We start from the raw sequence: 20,629 nt of genomic DNA, 5'->3' as shown, positions 1-20,629 counted from the left end.
ATAACATCCTTGAGCCCGTTACTAAACTTGAACCATCAGACTTTGTTGTGAACCATTTACTACTGAGTATTCTGCTCAATGCCAAATGCATCTTAATTTTCACAGGGAGTCAGAGAACAAGTTGCCTCGATGGCGTCTATTGCCCTTTCTTTTTAAGATTCTTGCTTATATCTTTGGTAGCGCCTGACCTCATTTTGTAGCTTCCTTCGAAGCTACAGATCATTTGAGATGCCAATGAGAATTGATGAGCAGCGGTGCTGGGAGCCCTCTCTGAAGACCCCCCTCAGCCAGTATGCTCTCTTGGCCTTTACTCTTCATCCCCCTGCCTTAAAAATGCATGCGAAAGGGTGGGACTCTGGCTGTCCCTCATACTTGAGTCTAAGTGACTTTAGGAATGGAAACTGTGCCTGAAAGGAAGTAGACAGGACATCCGTGTGCAGTGGCGGCGCCCAGGACAATTTCAGTGCACAGTGGCAACGCCCATGACAACGCCAGTGCGTCTGTGCACCGTGGCAACAACGGTAACACCAGTGCTTGCTCCGTGGAGGCAGCAGGATCAGCGCTCAAGACATAGTGCATCCAAGGTCCACCTGAGCTAGTGGGACCTTATCTCAGGTAATCAAGGGCAGGAGGAGGGAGAGAGGGAGGGATGGAGGGAGGGAGGGAGGGGAAAAGGAAGAGAAAGAGGGAAAGAAGGAAGAAAGAAAGGAAAGCAGCAACAAGGAAGGAGGCGGAGTCTCTCAAATGCCTGCCTACCCTTTTCTGTGCTTTCCCATACTTTTTCTTGGTTAATCCAATATTGCTTCGGCTCCCAAACAGCATTTGTAGCAGATCTTTCTTGCTGCTGCTGGTTCTTGTCCTGTCAGGTCCCGCCACCCTTCCAGCTCCATAGAAGCACACAGATGCTACATTAGTTATAAAACTGTTGGCTGACGGCCAGGCTTCCTATTGGCTAGCTCTGTCTTAATTATTAACCCATTTCTATTAGTCTAAGTATTTCCACGTGGTCTTGTCTGACCAGAGAAGGCCCGGACCTGTTACTCCTTTGGCGTCTACCTGGAGTCTCTGTGGTGCACTCCCTCTGACTTCCTTCCCCAGAATTCTCCTGTCTCCTCGTCCCTACTATCTCCCTGCCTCATTGGCCAAACAGTGTTTTATTCATCATCCAGTAAGAGGAACATATACACAGAAGGACATTCCTCATTACTTCCTAAAAGAAATTATGATGGGAATGGAGATTTTATTTCCTAGGAAACAGTTCTTTTTAAATTAAAATTGCCTTTTAGCTTCCTTTAAGTAAGATTTATTTTTTTTTATTTTATGAGGATGAGTGTTTGTCTGGCATGTATGTTTGTGCACCGTGTACAGGCCTGGCGCCTGCAGAGGTCAGAAGAGGGTGCTGGGTCCCCTGAAAGTGGAGTTACAGACAGTTGTGAGCTGCCGTGTGGGTGCCGGTAGCTGAACCTGTGTTCCCCTACAAGAGCAGCCAGTGCTCCTAACTGCTGAGCCATGTCTCTGCCCCCTGCCCATTTATCTAATTTGAAGGATCAAAGAACTATTCAAATTGTATTTAATAATTCATCTTTATATTTGCCATAATTATCCTCAAGTATTTTTCTTGGAGCCGACTGAGCAGTCGCTGTATGCACAGGAGTGTCTAGGTAGGGACTGAAGACAAGGTCATGGGACGTATTCAGCCTCTAATATGTCTACTGAGCACATACAGTGCTAGGTGTGTGTGTGTGTGTGTGTGTGTGTGAGAGAGAGAGAGAGAGAGAGAGAGAGAGAGAGAGAGAGAGAGAGAGAGAGAGAGAGAGAGAGAGAGATATGGATGGGGATGGACAGAATGGGGATGGACAGACAGACAGGCAGGCAGACAGAGTATGCAGGTTCTCCCATACCCTATATTTGTAGAACAAATGATATTAGAAGAAAATGAATAAGATAAATCCATCAACACAAAAATATAAAAGGCAAGTAAATCTGGGGCAACTAGGGAAAGCTTGCTAAGATGCTGAATTCTTATCCCGTGTGGGTTTTCATTTTCTCTTTATGGTTTTCATACTTCCTCTACAGTTCTTCATCTGGAGAAACTGCTCTTTTTTATTTTCTGCCACTGAAGAAAGCAACTGCTGCAGGCGAGGAGTTGGGAGCAGCAGCGGGAACTCTTACCTTCTGGCCGTTCTTTCTCTTGACTACTCGGGAGCTTCCCCTTGCTCACGTGGTCCCAGCCTCGCGTCTGAACCTTCGGCACAATGTCTATTGGCAGGTCAATCGTCCTTAGTCAAGAGGTCCCCTCTCAGTCACTGGCTCACTAGGCCAGGCTTTAGGACCGCTCTGTGTGAGTCTCAGCTCTCATGTGACTCACAAGTACTCGGTGAGCAAGGGCCACTGACTTGGGTTGTTATCAGTTACTCCAACTTTGCATAAATAAGGCTTCCAGGGTTAGCCAAACAGCCGAAGCAGTGGCTGTCACCCTTCCTAACTCCGCAACCCCTTAATGCCGCTCCTCGTGCTGTGGTGACCCCAACCATACAATTGCTTCCATCTCTACTTCACGGCTGTAATTTTGCTCCTGGCAGCTTTCGGTGCTCCCGAACACCTCACACGGGCGGCTGCTGTCAGTCTTGACATGGCTTTCCTTACTCAGCCCATATCGCTTTGTTTCAACTGTCTTGCATCCCTTGAGAACCCGTGCGGGCCCTTATTTCCAACTCTTTGGACCAGAGGTTAAGAACCTAGAGACATATGCCCCAGATGCCAACGGCTGGAAACACTTGTGTTGCTGCATCAGTCTGGTAGGGCAGTGAGCCGGCCGCCGAGGCCTCCCTGTGAGGAACGCAATGCGGAGGAAAAAAGGATATGTATTTGGATTATCTGCCGGACAATGTGAAACCACCCTGAACACGTTCCTGTTTTGAAGTCCTACATCAGATCCAAAGGTCCGCAAAGGGTCACCGGGGGCACACTCGAAGTGACCCCCTCGGGGCGTGTCCAGAGATCACTAGAAAATGAAAAGTGACCTTGGCTGTAGCTATTGCTTTACTTGAGCAGTTTAAGGAACACATCTGGGGTCCATCACAGCTTCAGCCAAATCCTGCCTACGGGTTTTCATAACTGACTCCGAATGAATCGTGTGTCCGTATGTCAGGGCGGGGCCCTCATCTCTGTCTTTGTCGCTGACGAGGGAGACGGCTGTAGGGGGCATCCTCTCTCTTATGTCTTGCCAGGACGTGCAAAGATTCATCGCTGGTCTAGAACAGCCAGTTGTTTACACTGATAATTCCTTGAAGGCTCTTGAAGTGCTACATTTCATTGTGTCCCAGGACTTGCTTCCTCCGTTCTTAATTAGGGGGATTACTGCTTGGAGAAAAACGAGTGTTTTTATTTGCAAGAGGAATTATAATAAATCTTACAAATTTAAACCAGGAATCAAAGCCCCACAGAGTCTGGAGGAAATCAAAGGACTGTAAAATCTCACTCATTCCTTTTCCCCTGGGCAGCCTGACTCTTCTAATGTCAGCCAGCCTCCGTCTGTCTGTCTGCACTCTCGCCGTGATGGGCCGAGCTCTGCAGACATGCGAGATGAAACATCACACTGTACATTGCTAATGAGGCATGCAGCATGCCAGCGCTTACAAATATTTAATGTGCTGCAGGGGAGAAGGTCTTTATTAGACACCTTGGAGTTCATCAGCTTCCAGGATTAAACATCCTAGAAACTTGTATCCAATCGAAGAATTAATTTTTCAGAACTCCCAATTAAAGGGTGACAAGGAACTTGCGGAATTCAATATGATGGGAACTGGAGGGCTTCCTGGAAATGAGGACTGATTTCTGGTTGCAAAGGTAAGCCTGTGCATTTTCTTCTACTCATTCCTAGAAATAAATGGGAGTCGCTTTGGAGAACAGCAGTCATCATCACCTCTACCCAGAGAAGTAATTGCCACACTAAGTATTCTCACGGCACAGAGCACGGCCATCGAGGTTGTGCGAATGTTTTGCTTCAACCTCAGGAAAAAAAAAGGTGGAGCTGTTCTCTTACTGGAAGCACCGAGTTAAGTAGTTCCTTAAAAACCACAGGAGGGCTTTTTGTGTAAGTGCGAGAAAAAGGAGGGTGGGGGGGCACTGCTAACTCCTAGGGGACACCGAGAATGGCCCAAGCCTGTTTCCTTCTGTAGACTCTAGAACACAGCTTGCCCTGTGGCACACCCTTCCTACCAGTGGGGAGTGGAGAGAAGGCCATCGTCTGAAAAAAAAAAAATGAGCCACTGCCCACAAATGCCCAGCAGTAGGTTTTATGTCTGTAATTGCAGAGCCAGTTTCCTATCGTGTCTGTGACCAGATAGTCAGTTTTTGAGAAAAGAGCATGGTCTAAGAATGTGTACCAAATGACTGACGCCATTGGAGGAAACAAACCGTGTGCCTACCGTGGTCTCCATCAGCAGAGCTGAGCACGTGACAAACAACCTTGCTCCGCCTACGTGGTCACTCTGTGTTCAGTGTAAGTTTGGCTCTGTAGTCGGATTACTTGTTGGTCACTGACACTCCTTTTTTAAAAAGATTTTATTTGTGTTTTAATTGTGTGTGCGTGTGTGTGTGCGTGTGTGTGTGCGTGTGTGTGTGTGTGTGTGTGTGCATGAGTGCAGTTGCCTGTGGGGGCCAGAAGAGGGTTTTAGATCCACCAGAGCTGGAATTTCAGGCAGTTGTAGCTGCCTAAGGTAGATGCTGGGATCTGAACCCGAGTCCTCTACAAGAGCTGTGTGCTTCCTAACCACGGAGCCAACTCTCCAGACCCAGGATCCTCGACATGCTCTACTTGTTCACAAAGACCTGCTGAGTGGGTCTCTTTTAGAAGCCGCAGACAGCTTCTAGTTTTTAAGATGACATCAAGCTATGGAATTGTTTTTTGGCCCCCAACGAAATGAGGGTGCCCCCTGAGTCTTGCTGCCCCATGCTGTCTCCACCTGGGGTGATGCTGGCCATGTTATTAAGTGGCCACTGACTGGCAGTTAGTCCAGGGGCTATCCTGTGAGAGAGAATGACCCCACTTTAATCCCTCATTGGATACCGGGCCAAGGAATGAACACCCCATCCCTTCCAGTTCCAGCGACTTACGTAATGAAGCACTTTCTGAGACTCATTAAAGAGAGAGAGAACCTTGTGCATGCTGGAGCATATGCAGAGAAAAAAAAGATGTGTTTTTATGTGCAACAGCTTGCCCCAAAGGGGCTCCTGATTAGTGAGCTGTCATTTGTTATGTATAGTTGTTGGCTTTACGGACGCTGTAACGATACGCGACACACAATTACTGAAAATAAGGCTAAGTATTTTATATAGAAAATTACTCACAAGATACCAAACCCCGAGAAGCCCAGCAGATCTCCGCTAGCGACTGGACCGGAAGCCGAACTCCAGGAAAAGAGAGCGAGACTTCCTGTGCGCTGTCTTTTATGCCTTCCCCAGTAACGCCCCTAGCCATGCCCAAAAGTGGGCTTGGCTAGTGACGTAGTTCTGCCTACATACGTATACGTCTTTATGTCCAGCCGTATACGTCTTTAGTCCTGCCTAAAGTGGGTGTGGTTAGCGGTGTGGTAAACCGCCCTTTTATTACCTCATCTGTATGCGCCTCTAGTAAGTCACATGTTTCATGGCGGCATAGACTTCCTCCTACAATTCCCCTTTTAGTCTAAAAAAGGACAACTAACTTGTGTCCATGAACAAAATGTATCAAACATCTATTCTATCTAAACCTAAACTTATCTTAAAGAAACACCCAAATATGAACACCTCCTTCCAATCCCAACTCTAAAATAATTGAAAACTAACACTAACAGGTGTAAACTTATAATATCAATAGTAGGGAGAGGGGGCGTGGAATTCTCAAAACTACTTCCTGCTGAGATGAGCCGGGGGGGGCGGGCGCCGGCGGCTTTGGTGCCTCCTCAAACCTGTAGAAATAGCTTCACCTACCCAAGCTCCTATATCCTGACTTTTACATTCCAGGTTCGCTGTATGCAGAACCCATTCCTCCAATGGCGCTGATCTTATTTTTAATGGCCAAATTACCTGCCTGCATTGAGGATTCGCGTTCTCATACGCCAAAGATTCTATAAGGAGACGCCTGGATTCTGGGTTCGCTACCTGTACCTCTACTGCTCTGGATAATCTCTCTAAAAATTCAGTGAACCTTTCCCTTGGGCCCTGTAATACCTTGGTGTAGGGTTGCATTATCTCTCCTGTTTCACAAACCTTATCCAAGGCATTTAAAGCAGCTGTACGGCACAAAGACAACATGTGCTCATCATATGCAGATTGAACCTGCGTGTCAGTGTAAGGACCCTCCCCAAGAATCTTGTCTTGGGGTACTTCATGACCGTTCTGCAATTCCTGAATCTCAATTGCTTTTGCTTCTTGCCTCCACAAAGCTCTCCATTGAATTTGGCAAGAATTTTCGAGCACTGCAGAGGCTAATTGGGCCCAGTCTTTTGGGGTTACTTTATTTACAGTAGCCCATGAGGTTAGGAGCTCTCTGACAAAGGGAGAATGAAGACCATACATGACAATGGCCTCCTTAATATTTTTTAGATCCTTCATCTGTATAGGCTCCCAGTGATAAGCAATGGGACCATTTGATTGTTTTTTCGTTGCTGGTTTTTCTGATACAGATACTGGAAAAACCATAGGGGAACGCATAGCAACCTTAGGGAAATCATTCCGGCATTTGAGAAGCTTTGGGAAACTCCTGTCCTGACCTGTTGCCTGTATTTCTGATTCTGAAGTATCAGATTGAGCGTCTTCTAAATCCTGCAGTCTATTCATCATTGTTTCTCTGAGCTCTTGAAGTTCTTGGGACAAATGATTTTCTAAGGATGTCATGGAATCTTTCATTTTTTTACATTCATCATTTACATGTGATTCCAAATTTCTAATATTCTCATCCTTAGCAAGTACCTCAATAGCATGTAAACTGCCTTCAACAAATGATATTCTATCAGTTAGTTTACCATTGCTCTCAGACATGGAACAATTCTTTTCTGCTAGCATTTCAATTTTATGTTCCAGTCTTTGTAATTTGCTAGTGAAATCATCAAACATGGAACCGTGTTTGTCGTTAAATGTTTCCACATTATGTTCCAATTTTTCAATTCTATCTATGGAACACATTTTTCCTGAAAATAATTCAATTTTGTGTTCCGTCTCTTTAAACCTGTTCGTCAGACCTACATTATCATTTTTAATATCCTGAATATTTTCTACCAACCCTTTCTTACTCTCCTGCAATGAATTTTGCATTTCCTGAATCCTTTGTATTAAGATTTCAAAACTATCCTGCGATGACTGCATGACCTGTATAAGTTTATTCCTATTTTTGAGCCATTTCATTAACAAAATTATATTGATTATGAAGCTAATAGTCACCATCGTGGGTAGGAAGTACCTTTCAGGTAGGTCCTCAACCCTTTCTAAAATCCCATCCATACAAAAACCAAGAAAATTCTTAACATCCTGCATCATAGTGTTAGCTGTTGACATTGTATAAAGCAGTTACGTTTGTTACCAATGGAGTAATTCAGACCAAAATCAACAGGCTGCCAGCGAAAGAGCACGTGGCCGGAGTCAGCTGGCCGCCAGTAAAACAGCACGTGGACGCGAGAGAAACCTTGGAATTCCGCCTAACCTTACCGGCAGGTAGAAGGTGCTGGTTCCTGGCGGCAGGAATCGTGCCTTGCCGAGCGAAGTAGTGAGGAACTTAGCGAAAGGAGAGTCCACGTGTGCCTGGTCGGGCCGAGAGAAGCCCTGGGTCCCGATTCCAATCCCGCTCCGACACCAAACTGTTGGCTTTACGGACGCTGTAACGATACGCGACACACAATTACTGAAAATAAGGCTAAGTATTTTATATAGAAAATTACTCACAAGATACCAAACCCCGAGAAGCCCAGCAGATCTCCGCTAGCGACTGGACCGGAAGCCGAACTCCAGGAAAAGAGAGCGAGACTTCCTGTGCGCTGTCTTTTATGCCTTCCCCAGTAACGCCCCTAGCCATGCCCAAAAGTGGGCTTGGCTAGTGACGTAGTTCTGCCTACATACGTATACGTCTTTATGTCCAGCCGTATACGTCTTTAGTCCTGCCTAAAGTGGGTGTGGTTAGCGGTGTGGTAAACCGCCCTTTTATTACCTCATCTGTATGCGCCTCTAGTAAGTCACATGTTTCATGGCGGCATAGACTTCCTCCTACATATAGTTGTGTGTGTGTGTGTGTGTGTGTGTGTGTGTGCATGGACACATTGGATGTGTGGATGTGTTTGGTGTATGTCTGCATGTCTCTGCAGTGTGTGCAGAGGACAGAGGAGAGCGCCCAGTGTGTGCAGAGACAGAGGAGAGCGCCCAGTGTGTGCAGAGGACAGAGGAGAGCGCCCAGTGCACTCTCTTGTTATTCTCTATCCTATTCCTTTGAGGCAGACTCTCTCCCTACACCCAGAGTTCAGGTTTTATCATCTATGCTAGAAGCCAGCAGGTTCCGTGAGATCACACCTGCTTTTCTACACGGAAGCTGGGATCCACCCAGTGTAGACGGAAGTTTCTGTCCCACCTGGTCCTACAGCTGTTTAGTCCCATGACCACACAGAGGCTTATATTAATTATAAACTGTTTGGCTGATGGCTCAGGCTTCTTATCGGCTAGCTCTCTCTTAATTATTAACCCTTGTCTATTAATGTGGGTATCTCCACATGGTCTTGGCTTACCAGTGATGCCCAAGCCTCTCGCTCTCTCGGCAGCTACATGTGTCTCCTTGAGACTCATTCTCTGCATTCCTCTTCCTAGAATTCTCCTAGTCTGGTAGGCCCAGCTATACTTCCTGCCTGGCTACATCCTGCCTGTCCATTGGCTGAAAAAGCTTTGTTCATCAACCAATAAGAGAGACACATATTCACAGCACAATGAAGGACATCCCCCATCATCCCAGCTTGTTCCATGGGAGCTGGGATTTGAACTATTGTCCACAAACTTGCACAGCACATGCTCTAAACCACCAAGCCGTAACCGTTGTTTTGCTGCAGCTGCTGCAGGCGATGAAACAGGAACCACAAAACTCTACAAACCCACATGGAGTTTATTGGGAAATGGAGCCAAGGGAGGGGTAGGTGTTGGCCAACTGGGAACAGAGACGGAAGGGGGAAGGGAAGAGAAAAGAGGTAGAGACAGAGAGGGGGGGGAGGACGGGAAAAGTCCTGTCTGCCCCAGGGGAACAGTGGGAAAGGGAAGAGAGAGGGAGAGAGAGGAGAGCAGAGATGAGCAAAGAGATGAGCTGGGCCGGGCGTTGGTGGCGCATGCTTTAATCCCAGCACTCGAGAGGCAGAGGCAGGCGGATCTCTGTGAGTTCGAGGCCGGGCTGGACCGATAGCCTCCGAAACAATACAGAGAAACCCTGTCTCGTAAAAACCAAAAAAAAAAAAAAAAAAAAAAAAAAAAAAAGAGATGAGCTGGCAGAAAGACCGTTAAGTGGGCGGGGCCTTTTTCTTAAAGGGGTCCTTTGCACCTCCATGGAACCCTGGGCTGACCAGGGTACTGCCCGAGTGCATTCTGCCAGGTGACAGGGGAAGGACAGCATAATGCCTGTATCCTTATAATAACTCTAGTGCCTCTATTTGTTTTAAACAGAGTCTCACATAGCCTAGAGTGGCCTCAACATGCTGTGTAGCTGAGGATGACCTTGAACTCCCAATCCTAGGGTCTCTACCTCCCCCAGGGCTGGGGTGGCAGATGTACGCTGTCACACCCTGCTAAGCTGCTGTTAAAATAATGATGGTTATGGTCCTTGTTTGTTTATTTCTTCCCATTTGTATCTTATAAGAGGGACTCATCTGGACCATCTTGCTTTCTAGATTAGGAAAAAGACTCAGAGTGGTTAAGTACCTTGCCCAAGGAAGCACAGCTAGTAACAGCAGAACAGGATTCAACTCAGGTCTGAACCAAGACCTGCGCATGTTAGCCGCTAATATTCTGAGTCTATAAAGGAAAAGTTGAGCTCTGGGCGGGTGATGTTTACCGTGGCACTAACAGGGATTGCTATTCCTCTGCCGAAGAGAGGTTTCCGTAGTAGGGTGGGCATCTCGGTTAGACCACAGTACATTAAGGTTTGTACTTGAAATGCATGAGTCCACTAAAGCAAAAAAAAAAAAAAAATACAGTGGTTCGGCTTAGTCGATGCTGCCCAGAGCCGCTCTGCAGGATGGCAGAATCGTCTCGGTGAGTGGTACGATGAAGGTAGAATCTGAATCTTAGCGTCTGCGACAGAGAATGACGACAGTAAGTACAGCATTGGGCCTGGGAATTTCAGTTTTCACTTCTGTGCTAGCATGCATATATATACATATATATGTTTGTATATGTACATATACATATATATAATTTATAAAATCATCATTCTGGGAGTTCCAGAGATGGTGCAGCAGTTACAGGCTTGTACCCCTCTCACAGAAGACTGGGGTTCAGTTTGCAGCACCCACCCCAGGAGGCTCACATGAGCCTGTAACTCCAGGCCCAGGGGATCTGTGCTGTCTGATAGCCTATTATTGCACCTGTACCCATGCACACATGACCACACACACATATGCACATATGCATAATTACAAGTGTCAGTAGGTATCTTATCATATCAGGCATTCAGGGTGCCTCTTGAGAGTACCAGATTATGTGTCTGTGCCTTGCCCTGAGAAGAGCCCTTGCATATTATCTGGGACACTCTGCCGTCCCCTTCACTACATATAGCTCGAGCAGGATTGGTTTTGGTCACCATGTGGGAGTGTATACATGGTACTTCAGTCACGTCAGTGATTTTTCCAATGTGATTTTTCTAGTCACGATGCTCCAGAACGTGTTACGTTTTCCTCCCAGGACTCTGGCCATACCTGTGGTCATGGGATACACTGGAAGAACCCCTTCCCTAGAACTGCGTGTGCTCAACGAAGTCTTTCTTCAGGGATGTTTGGCAAATAACCAATTAGTCGGCAATGACCATGAAGTTAGAGAGAGAAGAAGATGTTTCCTAGGTTTTAACTTACATTGTCTCTCAGGAAGTAAAATAAATGGAGTATGGACATACTGTTGAAGCCGGCGGCAGCTGTGACCACAGGACTCAGCGGCAAATGTTGAAGACCCTTGCAAGTGGTGCGATTTATCCGTCGCACATTGATGGAGCGCTCCGTCCTTCAGCCTACCGTGGTAGAGTATGTCAGAGAGTAATGCAAGGGGATGATTCTTTCAGACTCTTCTTAGGGCAGAGTACAGTCATATAATCTGGTACTTAGAAGAGACACTCTGGACAATTTATGTGCCCAAGAATCAGAACTGGCTTATTCATGGCTTCTCAGGGAAGCCATGCATTTAAAGAGACAATTACTGCAACGGGTGATAAAACACTGCTGCCAGCAGAAAATGTTATTTTAGAAAAGATTTCAAAAGAATTCCTTACCCACGCCCTGGGTGACAACATGTTTAAGACGGCAAAACCACACATGCTCTCCCCTTATCTTCAGGGTTGTGTCCTGTCTACAGAAACGTCTGCGAACAGCAACGCCTTCCTTGGAGTCGATAGAGTTGATCTTCCCCTGGTTGGTAAAAAGCACGAATCCATTGTGGCAAAAGCTGACAGAATGCAGTCTTGCCGTCAGCCCTGTCTCCAGAGACCAGCGTGAACATACAAGATGGCTTTTTTATGTGTGACTTTAGGACCTACAGTGGTGACTCAGAGGCCAGGGGAGAGCAGGCTCTGGGAGCGACTCCCTTCGAAGTCTGAATGGGAGGAGGATGAATGGCTGGTGAAGTCACACTGCAGATGACAATTTCCCGTGGGTGGGTTATAAAAAGCGCGCTGGCAAATTCTGTGCAAGGTGTGCTGGAGACGAGACGCCGGAAGGCAATGTGCCTGCTTCCAAAGCCATCCATCAGGGAAAAGTACCTCCCAACGGAGGACACTATGTCTAGGGCAAGTTGGAGTGCGCATTAAATGTGCCTTCCTGGTGATCAGCGAACGGTTTATGCATATGAAATATGTAAATGTCAGTCACAGGTGCTTAATGAGGTAAGCTGCCTATGAACTCAAGTGGATCAAGGCGGGAGTTCACGTGTAAGCTCGTCTTGCTGTTGATGAATTACATAGATGGGCAATGTTATGACTGCCAACTTTATAATAGGGAATGAAATACATATATTAAAACACAGACAGTAAGTCTTCAGAGCACACACACAGATGCATATGATAAACATGTAAGCAATTTTTCTCCTCTCTCCTGCTTTAATTTCCTGTTCTTCACTTAGAATTCATCCCCTGTTACATGCACGCACGCACGCACGCGCACGCGCACACACACACACACAGAGAGAGAGAGAGAGAGAGAGAGAGAGAGAGAGACACGCACACACACACAGAGAGAGAGAGAGAGAGCAATCCCTCTATATTAGTTATTTATTATCAGAGACACATTTGTTGAGTGGGATGTAACCTAAAATAAATCAGTTTGGTTATTGGCTGAGGAGTCGCAGCCAATCCACAGAACAGATCTGAAGTTTAAGTCTCCGTTTTACAGATTAAGAAACAGACAGAAGCCCATAGCCCAGGGTTGGCATATGTTCTTAAAGGAACCAGGAGAGGGCTGGATCCTTTCCCTTTGGAAACTGTGACGTAGAAGCAATTTGACTTCTGGAAAGAAAACGTGCCCAAGTGCTCATGGCTGACTGGTACCGTGCAGGGTTCAATGTAGGAAAAGGGGGAGGGTAACATTTATTGTGGACATAGGTTGTGGGCATTGATCAGATCTTATCTTTATGAATCCTATTGTATAGTCCATAAATGAAAAATGTACACACAGTTCAGTGTTAAGTTATAAAACCTAATTTTAGTAGTCATATGCAAGCTTTTTTAAAAAATGAAACATGTCTACACTTAACAGCTAACTATAAGAATCTAGAAACTTAAATATGCCTTGCTCCAAATACAAGGATACATTTTTAATTTCCAAATTGGCTAAAACACTCAGCGGGAATAGATACCCAATTACAGGCCAGTAGAAACATCCAAGCTCTCTCCATCCTTCCCCTAAATCAACCTCACATTTAAAAATATGCAGGATATTAAAAAGGCAGATTATGCTTTTTCTAAATTCAATTAAGTAGTAATAGGGAGGGTCGGAGCCTTCAGGAGTTGAGATAATGAATGATTGAGGGCAATGTCTTTCTCTCAGCCTCCAGGCAGGCCATGCTAAATAAGAGGGTTTCGTTCAACGTGGTAATGGGAAACATCCATCACCTGCATCTCCCAGGCCAGCCCTAACTCGTTCTCAAGTGGAGAACATTATTAAACGCTTAAAGAAAACTGAAGTCACAGAGAGACATTTCCCTGGCTCATGATAATGTAGATTAATCAATGGAGACGATTTGTACGTTGTCTCCAGAATGTGGAATACAGAGTGGTTTTAAACATTCCAAGTCCTCAGAGCCGACTTAAAACATAGTACTCATGGCACTTCATCCAAGTTCTTTATTAAAATGGTCCGGTAGGCACACGGGGTTGGCCCATTTGTAAGTTACTTTCTGTGCCCAGCAACAAGCAGGTGTGTGGTAAACATATGAAAATGAGAAGACAAAAAACATTCAAACAAAATCTATCAAAGAGATGCTTCATTTCACCAGCCCGTTTGGTCTAATATGTGGTATTTTCAACCTAATACATGGATGTTGTTTATATCAAAAAGGTGTTGGGGGCTGGAGAGACTGCTCAGTGGTTAGGAACCCTTGCCGCTCTTCCAGAGGATGCAAGCTGTTCCACATCACCATGCCAGGTGGTTCACAACTACCTGGAACTTCAGCTGCAGAAGTCCTAGTCCCTCTTCTGATTCCAGGAAGCGCGCGCGCACACACACACACAGACACACACACACAGAGATACATATAAATAAAAACTAAATTAAATTAAAAAGTATGTACACTACATGTACAAATTAATGAAAACTCAATATCCGTAGCTGTTAGATCTCTCAGGTTGTCCAAATATCCAGAAAAGAGCTGATACTGGGCTATAGAAGGGTTTCTGGTGGTTAGGTAGTAGCCAGCATTCAGGAACATGTGAAACTGGTTCCCATCTGCCAGGAGGAGTCATTTCCCTTGCCTCTGGAGGAAGGGACATACGTGGTTCCTATCAGTACACCAAAGCCCATGCTGGCCTCCAGCCCCCTCAGCATCCCAAGTACCCGTTGTACACCTCAAGGTCTCCGCTTTAGCACCCTGGCTCCTAACCTCTGCAGGCAGGCCTGCCTCCTCCCAGACACACACCTGCTCGTTCTCTCTATAAAGGAAAGGTTTTTGCCCCTGCCCTGGATATTGTCAGAACCCTCCACCCCCCACCCTACGTCTCTCCCTCCTTTCCTCCCTCCCTCTCCCTCTCTCTCTCTCTCTCTCTCTCTCTCTCTCTCTCTCTCTCTCTCTCTCTCTCTCTCTCTCGCTATGGTTATGTGGCTGTGCTCCACTCTCTCTTTTTCCGCTATTCTTTCCCTCTGCCCTAGCCCTGGCCACATCTTGTCTGCAGGCCATGTCCAGCCTTTATCTGTTCTGGACCCTTCCAGGCGCCTCTGGCTGTTCCCTCTCTGGTATCTACAATAAAAGCCTTAACCATATCATGGAGGGGTTGTGTTGGCAGTTTCTTTTTTTTTTAATTTCTATGATTAGCTTTGTTATAGACCTACATTAGATGGGCAGGAAAGCCCAAGAGCCCCTCCCATCAAAAGCAAGCTGAATTAATTAACATTTAACAACAGCAACAAGAAAGCCAATGCTAGGACAAGGTGGTGCATGAATTGCCCTCAAAGGAGTGAAAAAAACAAAAAACAAAACTGAATGTTACATGAAAAAAAATCACACAGGAATAGAAAAAAAAGTCCCAAACAATGAAATCACAATATTTATCACATAGTCTGGCACCTGGGAGGTTAAAGTCCCAGGCCAGGAGCAAACCATCCACAATACAAAATCAGAACTCCCCAAAATGTGCGAGGTAGGAGGCTGTCACCCCCAGACCCCAGAGCGAGCGGAGAGCTGAACCATGACACACTCTTCAGAAATCGGGTGACCTGTCACCTGTGCTTTGGTGCCTTGCAGAGAGACTGAGACTCTACAAGGCTTCCGTGTTTCAGGGAGCTCCGGGCTGGTGTTTTGGGGAGGACTCCAGGGGTCCTGCCCAGTTGCCCCTGACAGTCTTCTTGCATGCGGCACCTGCACACAGGGGCATATGGGCAAGAAAGCTCGTCCCTCCCTCTGCTCCTCGATTTAGCCGACACCCCGTCACCGTGTCTCCGCCTTCTTCCCATGGGCCTTGGACAACTGCTTGAGCTTCTTCTTGTGGGTCTTTTTTTTTTTTTTTTTTTTTTTTTTTTTTTGGTTTTACGAGACAGGGTTTCTCTGTATTGTTTCGGAGGCTGTCGGTCCAGCCCGGCCTCGAACTCACAGAGATCCGCCTGCATCTGCCTCCCGAGTGCTGGGATTAACGGCGTGCGCCACCACCGCCCGGCCTTCTTGTGGGTCTTAATGTCTGTTTCTGTCAGTCTGAATCTGTCAGCCAGGCCCTGGCAAATCTTTCTTAAGTTGGCTTTGTAGCTTCTTAGCCCTTGCGACTTGGGGTGTTGATCCCAGGATGAGCTGGTTGAGGACTCCCAGGAATTAATGGGAATGGCCCTGGACCTGGGAGTCCTGCGTCTCATCAAAGGCAGCCTGAGGTGGTCGCCTCTGTGGTAAGCAGAGGGATAGGGATAGGTGTCAGGGCGGGCGGGCAGTCTGCTGTGTTAGAGCTCACCGCATCTCTCCTTCTCCAAGCAGTGCTGAATGAACCACGTCTCAACTTCCTCCTCCATCAGGTCAAGTTTGGTGGCCAGATTCCTTCGAGCCTCGAGGTCTGGGTATGGATCCTTCTGGAAGTCTTGTCCCAGTTGCCATGGCTGTCCCCATCTGTCCCCCTCCTCAAGGAGATCCGGGGTCTCAGGGGACAGAGCTGCTCCCATCTTCTCCGTCGTTCTCTGAGGACCGAGGGTTTTGGAGGATGTCCTGGAACTAGCTCTCATAATCCACGCTGGTCTCAAACTCGCCTGTTGGCCGTTTCTTTGCCGCGCAGTCGTTCATGTTTGTTTACTGTGAGACTTTTCCATCACCTCTCAAATCCTTTGACGGGTGACGTGTGCTTTGCTGTGGATGCTTTGTGCCTTCTGAATGAATAGATTTGGGAGCCTGGGAGTCATTGTAGGCATTTCTTCAAGGGCCCCCAAAGCTAAAATTTCAAATCGTCTTATTTTATACCTTATAAGAGCTTTACGGTCCTGGATGTTTTTGAACCATATGCCCTCTTTTCTATTTCTTTGCCTGTTAGAGCTTTCCATACCCATTTTAATGAGGGGAGGGTAGCTGGTTATGGTTTGGATGGGACATATCGTCCCCAAAGGTTCAGGTGTTGGACACTTGGTCTCCAGTTGGCAGCACTGTTTTGATGTGTTCTGGAAACTTTAGGAAGCATGACCTAACTAGAGAAAGTATGTTGAAGGAAGTTTCTGTCCCACCCGGTCCCGAAGCAGCTTAATCCCAAATAAACACACAGAGGCTTTTATTAATTATAAACTGACTGATGGCTCAGGCTTCTTATCGGCTAGCTCTCTCTCTTAATTATTTACCAATTCCTATTAATCTGTGTATCTCCTCCACACGGTCTTGGCTTACTGGTGATGTGCAAGCCTCTCGCTTCCTTGGTTAACTACATGACGTCTCCCTTGAGACTCACTGTCTCCCTTCCTCTTTCCAGCCTTCTCCTAGTCTGGCAGCCCCTCCTATACTTCCAGCCTGGCTACATCCTGCCCGTCCATTGGATGAAACAGCTTTATCCATCTACCAATAAGAGAAGCGTATGTTCACAGCACACAGAGAGGCCATTGGTCACTAAGGGAGCCTCGCCCCTGCCCCTCTCTTCTGGTCTCCATGAGGCTGGACTACTCGTGGTGACACTCTCGGCTCTCACCACCATCTTCTACCCATTGAATAGAGTCGGGAGGCTGCGTGTGACCCGAGAGTCACCCGAAACCGTGAGCCCAAGTCAGTCTTTCTTTCCTAAAGCCGTTTACGTCTCGCGTCTTCTTCGCAGCAGTAACAGTGTGCGGGAGATGCTCAGTGGGTAAGGCACTTGCTGCACCGACCAGAGGCCCCGAGTTCAGATCCCCAGAACCCATGTGGAGCTGGACACGGCAGCCCACACCAGTCAGTGCTCGGAGGCGTCCTCTGACCCCGACACACCCCTGTGGCAGGCACGCAAGAGCACGCACGAGTGCACGGGCATGCGCATGCAGAGGCTAGCTGGCCGGAGGGCAGCTCGTTTCCCTTTGTGCACAAATATGAAGACATGCCCTCCGACGGGTGGGCTGTGTGAGCTGAAGCAGCAGCATGGCGTCGTTTTCGTGGACATGGACCAGGAGGCCGTCAGCTGGCGTTGTTATTACTCAATGGTACAAATTGTCGAGAAAATGCAGGTCAGGCCTGGCGGGACCTGGCCAGTGGCGGGATGTTTCTGTGCTTATGAGGACTCCCCTTGCTATCTGGACGCTTGCCTCCTGGGTCCTTCATCTCAAATGCAAAAACCTCAGCAAAGAGAGGCATCAAACCAGTCCCGGGTGGGAACTCACTGACACCCTAACCTTTTGACTTGCTACACTTGGCTCCCAGAATTCCTTCCTGGGGGATCACACGGTCTTATCGGGCCGAGGAGAAAGACGCTTTGAGACGGAAAGAAAATATAAAAGATTACCTCAAGTCGGCCCTGTATTCAGGGTCCAGTAACACCTCCCAGATGGACACAATTCTGTTGTTGCTTCCAAGATTACAGCCAGACATAGTCGCTCCCAAATATAACCACAGCACTTGGGGGCTGAGGCAGGAGGATTGCTTTGAGTTCAAGCACAATCCTGTTCTAAAAGCCAAGAAAGAAATGGAGGAATGGTGAAGGAGGGAAGGTTAGGGAGGAAGGGGGAGGGAAGGAGAGGGAGGAAGGGAGGGAGGGAGGGGAGATGGGGTGGGAAAGAAGGCGTGGAAGAAGAAATAGAGAAAGAGAAAACATGGCATTAGCTGATCTGGTAGCTCTTTTATATCCATCTAAATCACCCATTTTAGTCTGAAAATCCATGATCTTATTTTATAGTTGATTCTAAGCTATGCTTTCTATGGTATGCCCATGAAAATTGTTTTTTTCATATTCCAGGACCCTGTGGGTATATCTGTACTGCATCTAATCTGATCCAGTCTGTCCTGTCTGTCTGTATGGGTGCTAGAACATTATGGACTGTCTGTCCTGCCTGTCTGCATGGGTACTAGAACATTACTGACTGTCTTTCCTGCCTGTCTGCATGGGTACTGGAACATTATAGACTTTGATTGCAGCAAACCTTGGTTCTATCAACTGTCATTCCTCAGTTTTGGGGCCTTTATAACTGCTTATGGCTTTTAGACATCAGTTTGGCCATCATTATACAGCAACACTATTTCTCAGGTGATGCTGCAACGATAAACGGCACGCTTGCTGAGGGCATAGGCAACTCTTTATTGTAGAAATTACAAGAGAAAATGAGCAACCCAGATGAGTTGAGTAGTTTTCCCTGCTACCCAACTGGAAGCCGAAAAGAGGGCCAGAGGCTCTGCTGCTTGGACTTTTATTCCTTCCTCCGTACACGCCCTTAGCCACGCCCAAAAGTGGGCCTGGCTAGCGGCGTAGTTCACCGCCTACATCCATAAACGTCTCTAGTCATGCCCAAAGTGGATTTGGTTAGCAGCTCCATTCTGTCCTTTCGTTACCACATCCGTATGCGTCTCTAGAGCGCCAGGTGGCTAGTGGCGGAGTCCTAAGTTTCCCCCTACACTCAGGTGGTTAGATGAGTTCCAAGTGGGTTTACCAAGTTTTCGTGCTAATCACTGCGCGGGCAACACATGGTTAGAGCCCAGAATTTATCTACCTTTCCATTCTCGGGTGTATTTATTCTCTTTCCTCGCCTTCTTGCCAAGGTCAAACAATGTACACACATCATCCTCATTCTTGTCCAAGTCAGCAATACTCAAAACTTGGATCATGACAGGACCCTGACGCTACCTGTCACACAACACTAGAAATCTCTTGTAGATGACATTAGTCTGTTAAGCATGCTATTTTCCCTCAAACTGCTCCGTCTACCCCTTCTTACCCACCATCATGATCGTGAGAGTATCACGACAAACCTCCATACAGCTTTCTTAAACATAAATACATCATAGCCACTGATTTCCTTCAGGCTCCAGTCTCTCAAGGAGGAAGTGTGTTCGTGCGCCACGACTCATTCAGGAGGAGGTCTGCGTGTAGCACGGTGCCTCTTATTTACATCCAGCAGTGGAAACTCACTGTGTGTTTGCCGAATTCCAAAGCAGGGATGGATTCCATTTACTTACGGTGAGTCACCACTGCCCTGCTGGCAGAGTCTCCCTATAACTGTCTATTGGACTATTAGCCCCAACCTGGATCACTATAATCACTGCTTCTTTTTCATATACAATTATCTTTCTAGGAACTTCTAGAATCTTGCTAATGTTTATTTATAGTTTGCAGAATCTACCTTCAGTTCCTTTGGGCATAAAAGATATTATCCAAATTACATTATTATTGCTTGTCATTTTTTTTTCTCTGAGACAGAATCTCACATGGTCGTCTAAGCTTGCTTTGAATTTGTGACCCTCCTACCTCTGCCTCTGGAGAGCTGGCATTGTAGGCATGAACCTCCCAGCTCTTTTGGCAACGAACTACGGTGCCAGTCCTTCTCCTGTGTGCTAAAGGGTTAACCCAGAAAGCTTGGTGTACTCAAGCCCTGAACATTCCACGAAAAGCCTGGCCCTTGGGAGAGTCAACTCCTGAGCACCGGCATATCCCATTTGACAAGAACATAATGGTATGTCTCAGGCCTCAGGCTGCTGCGGCATCATTTTGACCTCTGGTGTGCAGACACGGAACGTGTAAGGTCAGTCATGCAGAAAACTTCTCTACGTGACCGATTGCCATAAATCCCGGACGACGGCTCAGATGAGTTCCCAGACAATGCTTTCATCTTCGTGTAGGAGAGTTAAATCCTGTGCCTGCACCTCCACGGAAAGACAAAGCTGGAAGCCTGAGATGGTTTCATCCTCTGCTTTGTCTCTTGCGTGTACCCTTTAAAATACAAGCTTTAACCGTGAGTGTGAGAAGTTTTCTGAACCCCAAGTCTTTCTCATGAGTCTAGCCTGAATTGCTTTTGGGGATTCCCATAGCACTGCTGCCTCTATTTTAGTCTTGTGCTCATGGTCAAATTAGCCTCATTTATGTTCACATTCCTCCTCCTCTTCCTCTTCCTCCTCCTCTTCCTCATCATTATCATCACTATTTTGTGGTTATATCTTCCAAATGAAGCATTCTTTACTAGAGGGAAGTGGGGTGTTCATAAGAATCAGGAATAAATAAACTTTACAAGACTCAGGAAGTTTCTAAAGCTTAAAGCTTCTCCCCATGGTTATCTAAGCCATCGGTGGTGGGGGGAGACTCTCCTCTCCTCTC

The 20,629-nt window shown here is 46.9% G+C and overlaps 1 protein-coding gene across 7 annotated transcripts; it reads left to right on the top strand.

The window, feature by feature from the left end:
- The first annotated feature begins 508 nt into the window (after positions 1–508).
- LOC110341621 lies at positions 509–20,274 on the top strand. Of its 7 annotated transcripts, none has more exons than XR_005876019.1 (6): positions 509–615; positions 2,077–3,849; positions 4,317–4,504; positions 10,903–12,088; positions 19,344–19,498; positions 19,739–20,274. XR_005876019.1 is itself a non-coding variant. In XM_040742289.1 (3 exons), exons 1-3 carry the CDS (start codon positions 16,764–16,766, stop codon positions 20,101–20,103), a joined length of 699 nt encoding a protein of 232 aa, XP_040598223.1. In that variant the 5' UTR covers positions 16,732–16,763; the 3' UTR covers positions 20,104–20,274. The 7 variants fall into 7 exon arrangements, 1 of the variants encoding a protein (XP_040598223.1); XR_005876011.1 differs by having other exon boundaries at positions 10,866–12,088; XR_005876020.1 differs by lacking the exon at positions 4,317–4,504.
- The last annotated feature ends 355 nt before the right edge of the window (positions 20,275–20,629 follow it).

The sequence above is a fragment of the Mesocricetus auratus genome, unplaced genomic scaffold (genome assembly GCF_017639785.1).
Source record: "Mesocricetus auratus isolate SY011 unplaced genomic scaffold, BCM_Maur_2.0 Super-Scaffold_4256, whole genome shotgun sequence".
NCBI lineage: Eukaryota > Metazoa > Chordata > Mammalia > Rodentia > Cricetidae > Mesocricetus > Mesocricetus auratus.
The sequence above is the reverse complement of the archived record's forward strand: the minus strand, read 5'-3'. Positions and strand labels throughout refer to the sequence as shown.

Bases quoted from the DNA above. Each gene is read 5' to 3' on its own strand.
- LOC110341621 (XM_040742289.1), top strand. From the start codon at position 16,764: ATGTGCAAGCCTCTCGCTTCCTTGGTTAACTACATGACGTCTCCCTTG. The intron at 17,207-19,343 runs GTAAGGCACTTG...GATTTCCTTCAG, and splicing joins GTGCGGGAGATGCTCAGTGG to GCTCCAGTCTCTCAAGGAGG. The intron at 19,499-20,002 runs GTGAGTCACCAC...GGTATGTCTCAG, and splicing joins ATGGATTCCATTTACTTACG to GCCTCAGGCTGCTGCGGCAT.